The 4,809-nt window shown below is 47.7% G+C and overlaps 1 protein-coding gene across 1 annotated transcript; it reads left to right on the top strand.

The window, feature by feature from the left end:
* Positions 1-204: 204 nt before the first annotated feature.
* On the top strand, positions 205-4,221 carry LOC103584194 (cysteine and glycine-rich protein 3-like; the record flags this gene model as incomplete). Its single annotated transcript, XM_008565290.1, has 4 exons — positions 205-254; positions 679-855; positions 2,844-2,979; positions 4,128-4,221. Coding segments are annotated over exons 1-4 (457 nt in total), but the record flags the coding sequence as incomplete, so codon positions are not given.
* Between the last annotated feature and the right edge of the window lie 588 nt (positions 4,222-4,809).

Here is a 4,809-nt window from a genome sequence, read left to right as displayed (position 1 = left end):
TTTTTTCAAGTTTGCAGAAAAAAATCTTCCTATAAATCTCTTTGGAAAAATGGGGGATTGATTGTCTTATATCTGGGGAAACTTTACATTGGGTAATATATAGTGACTGGGGGGCTTGAGCCCGTAGAAACCTAAGGGGTCTGTGAGGCAGGCCTACCCCTTTCACCACCCCTTGCTTCCAGAACTGTACACAAATTAGCCTCGATGGCGAGCGTCTCCTTGAATATCACAGTGCCCTTCAAAGGCCATGATAAGTACAGAAATTTCTCAATCCTGATTCTTATATGATTAAGAAAAAATAAGTTCCTCTCCTGCTTCAGCCCCTAACCATCATCCCCCTCACACATACACACACCCCTGTGGTCATCTGGGGTGAGACACTCAGGGACATTGTTCTCAGCAGATCTGGACCACACACCTGGTTCCAGTGCTGGCCTCTGCCCCTTGCTAGCTGGGTAGCACTGAACATATTCCTTCTCTTCTTTGTGCCCCAATTTCTTCATCTGTGAAATCGAGATGTGTTGGAGTCTATCATGCAAGACAGATGCTCTGGTCAGGAATCAGAGTTGTGTTTTTGGCCCAAGGGCCCCTCATGCTGGGTCTCTGGCCCCAGCATGGCAGTGTGGGTGCAGGGAAGGAGAGAAGGATGTCAACCCCAACCTGCTGACCCTTCCTTTCTTCGGCAGTGGCCTGCAGAAAGGCTCTCGACAGCACAACGGTCGCAGCTCATGAGTCGGAGATCTACTGTAAGGTCTGCTATGGGCGCAGGTATGGCCCCAAGGGGATCGGGTACGGACAAGGCGCCGGCTGTCTCAGCACGGACACAGGCGAGCACCTCGGCCTCCAGTTCCAACAGTGAGTTACTGCTCACCCCCCCCCCCCCATTAGAGTCTTCAGTTATCAGGACAGTTCATTCTGTTCCCATAGCAACGTTTTCTGGAAGTGGGAGAATGGACTCTATTGTTGACTTGCCAACAATAGGAATACTCAGTCTAACCAAGTTTTAACAATGTGTCATCTCTCCAAAGACTCTTTTTAAATTATCCACCTTCTAAAGGGCAATTACTTTTACACCATGGTTCTTGGTTTGCATGTCAAGAGAAAACCCAGAATATACAGATGTTCCATTGTTTGACCTTTGCAAAACTGCACGGAGGCTCTTTTCTTCCCCGCTGAGAGTTTCTGTGTAAATCACATAAATATGGCAGGGAAGCGATGGCCATTCTCTGTGTGCTTGTCATGAAAAGATTTCTTCCCTTGGATTGAAAGATGACTAATGTCCGCATCCCAGGAGGAGTGGGTCTGCAGGGGTGGGCTTTGCCTCAGGAGTAAACAATTAACAATTGTTCTGTGGTCTCCCTCACTGCCTGTTGTCAACACAAGTGCTGAAGCTCCCCTAACATTATCCCAGGGAAACTGGGACACCACGCTACCCACCTCCTTCTACCAGTCTGCCCCTCGGGTCTGCTTTCCTGATGATCGCACTGGCCTCCAGCCCAGAGCTGAGGATAGTCTGACAGCTAGTAGCTGACGGCTACTGGCCTGCAGCTGCTGTCCAGACAGCTGGTATCCAGGCTCAGCTCTGAGATGGGACTGGCCAGAAAGGCCCAGCCAGCTGAGGAAATGTCCCATGGCAGTCCTCCCCCAGAGAGAGTTAGACCATCTTAGGAGCCATCGATCCCTTCGAAGAAGAGTAACCCACCACAGAGCCAGGAAAAGTGGAAGGACGTGCGATTAGTATCTGAGGGAGAGAATTTCTCTTCGTTAATTTTTCTCATTACTCAACCTCAGCTGAAGACTCCTCTTGAAGAAAAGGTGATACCAACTGCATTGTCTGTTTTGCATTAACGAAAGCTCACTTTCTGACAGCAGGACTTTACTGTATGTATGCTGCCCAAAGCGGAACGAGAACCTGAAGACCCAGGGCTTCAGCCCAGCTCCAGCAGTTATGAGTGGCGTGGCTTTGGGCAGTTACCCCTCTGATCCTTGCTCTACTTATAGGGCTTGTGGGGGACTCAAATGACATGATGCACTAGGAAACACCAAAAGATATAAAAACACAAGGGGCTATTTGGTGCCTCTATTTTGGACCTTGCTCTCATGGGGACAGGTAACCATTGGGTGCAGGGTGACAAGTTGAATTACAATGAGGAATGCAGCAGCTCATTGGAAGTGGCTTGTCAGGAACTGACTAGCACCAACTGTCACAATCCCATCTTGTCCTCTGATTTTCATGACTCACTTCAGAGAGGAAACCAGTGGGCTTCCAGATAGTAGGGAAAACCTAAACAAACAAGCACAGCAATGATAACAAATAATAACCATAACAGTAACACAAGCTAACATACCGGGAGCATTTGTTAAGTGCTTTACAACAGAAAGGAAGGATTTATTTATTTTATTTTTTATTTTTTCCTTTTTGCAACTTTATTATAAAAAACAATTTAAATTGCAAATAAATCATATTTTTACACTGTGTAATAGGCCCCTTCTCAAAATAACAGTGATAGTTATCTGTGACTGATGAAAGAATAAAAATTAAAGTTAAAGCCAATGATAAGAATGGAATTGGAGTGGACATGTGGACTTTCAATAAATTGTCTTAAAGGAAGGATTTAAACCCATTATAGCTGACATTTATTAGCCCTTACTATATGTCAGGCAGGCACTGCTCTAAATGCTGTACATGTCACCTCATTCAACACCTCTGTGAGAAAGGCACAATGATTATCCCCGTTTTCCAGATGAGGCATCTGAGGCACAGCAAAGTAACTTGCTTAAGGTCACACAGTTCCTACCATTTGTCAAGGGAGGTCTGCATTTCATTCACTTATTTCTACCAGGTCCCCAAAGTCGGCACGCTCAGCCACCACCAGCAGCAACCCTTCCAAGTTCACTGCAAAGTTTGGAGAGTCAGAGAAGTGCCCTCGATGTGGGAAGTCGGTCTATGCTGCTGAGAAGGTCATGGGAGGTGGCAAGGTAAGGCCTTTTGTATGAGCCAGATTTGCTCATTTCCACGGGATCAGTTGGGAGGAATGAGAGAAGAAAGTGGGAATGGGGGTGGGGGTTTGGGGGAGCAGACCCCTCATTCTCCTTAGCTCCAGAACCACTTAGAAGCCACATATCCTCATGCAGTTTCCCAGGCTGGGACTGTCATCCAGCAGTGCCCTTGGACAGCTAGCACTACTGCAGTTCAAAGCAACCAGCGTTAGCTTACTAGGTGGAAGGCTCCCAGCTAAAAACTCTGGGGGTACAGGGCACACGTGCCCTTCAGTGTTCACAGTCCTTCCAGAAAGGTGTCAGTGCTGGGAACCCCGAACCACTGCATAACTCAACCTGCTGCTGGCATCACAACTGATTTATACAGAAAATATTTCACAGCAGCGAGACGCATTTCCACTTACAAATGTCCTAGCTCTCAGGAAACTCATCAAATATTGGAGACAGTAATGCATACGTGCTCTGCAAGCTCTGATTTCTGGCCCCAAACCAGGGTTTTCACCAAAGGAGTTGGACCTGAGGAATGAGAAAAATCCTGATTATACTAAATGGGGAGAGGAAGGGCCCTGGAGAAGTCTGACTTCAAACATAAGAGCAGTTTCCACCCCCAAGAACATATGAGACCTAATAGAACCTCCAGGCTGTGTAGAAGGAAAGCAACCTTCTGCATGATCCAAGCCATGCAACTCTGCCATTGAATTACACAGAAAGTTAAAACAAGGTTGAATTACCTGTATAGTTGCCTTATTTCTTCACTTTTTTCCTTCTTTAACTTTATATTCAATATAAACATTACCCACTGTCCCAAGCCCAAGTCCTTCTCTGACCAGTTTGTTCCATGGATCTTTTTGGCGTGGGGAAGCCCTTTCTGGTTTAGTCTATTCTGAAAGAATACACACACAAATTACCAAGATAAATCCATTTACAGGGCTGTGAGAATTGCTGGCTAGGACCACAGCATCTCATTTTCTCCAAAGCCATGCCCTGGAAACGTTATTCTGGGGGCCCATCAATGAAGTAAATGGTTCAGACAGTGCCACTCCTTTGCATGGTGCTGGTCAGGGACTTGAAATGGAATAGAATATGCTGCCCCCTCACTAAATATGTAACAATCCTGTGCCCCTCAGCCTTGGCACAAGACTTGTTTCCGCTGCGCCATCTGTGGGAAGAGTCTGGAGTCCACGAATGTCACTGACAAAGATGGGGAGCTTTATTGCAAAGGTGAGTGGTTCTGGAGATTTTGTTGAGAAATGTTTTCCCAAAAAGGGCCCTTGGGAAGGGAAGTCGTGTCCATGCCCAGAGGCCTTCCAGTTCTGCCAGGAGCATGATTGCTCAGCCTGGGCAGGGTTCGGGTTCTCAGGATGGGCAGCAAAAACACCAAAGGGAAAGAAATCTCCCGCCTGACCCAGCTCTGGTCCTCTCCACTGGAGTACCTGGAAGGGACCAGATGCTCACAGATGCTCAGTGGTTCAGGGCAGCTGGGTGCCTGTGGGGAGAGAGGAAGGGGAGGAAATGCTGTCCTGCCTCTGGCCTTGGAAGAGGCCTCAAGCCTGGACAAATGGTATCACACTCCCCAACCACGTTCTGTCCACCCGAGTGGCAAGGGTGACTGAAGGAGGATGCACTCAGCTTGGCCTCACGTGACTTTATCAAGACATATCCACATCTCTCCTTCCCTTCCTCCTACTTCCCTCCCTCTCCCTCCCTCTCCCTCCCTCCTGACATTTCTGATGTTGAACAGCACTTTGTGCCCACAGGGACGGAACTCATTTTCCTCCTGTTGATTGCAGCTCTGCTCCCAGCTGCCTC

This window comes from Galeopterus variegatus, unplaced genomic scaffold (assembly GCF_000696425.1).
Source record: "Galeopterus variegatus unplaced genomic scaffold, G_variegatus-3.0.2 Scaffold46460, whole genome shotgun sequence".
Lineage (NCBI taxonomy): Eukaryota > Metazoa > Chordata > Mammalia > Dermoptera > Cynocephalidae > Galeopterus > Galeopterus variegatus.
This window is presented reverse-complemented; position numbering and strand designations above follow the sequence as displayed.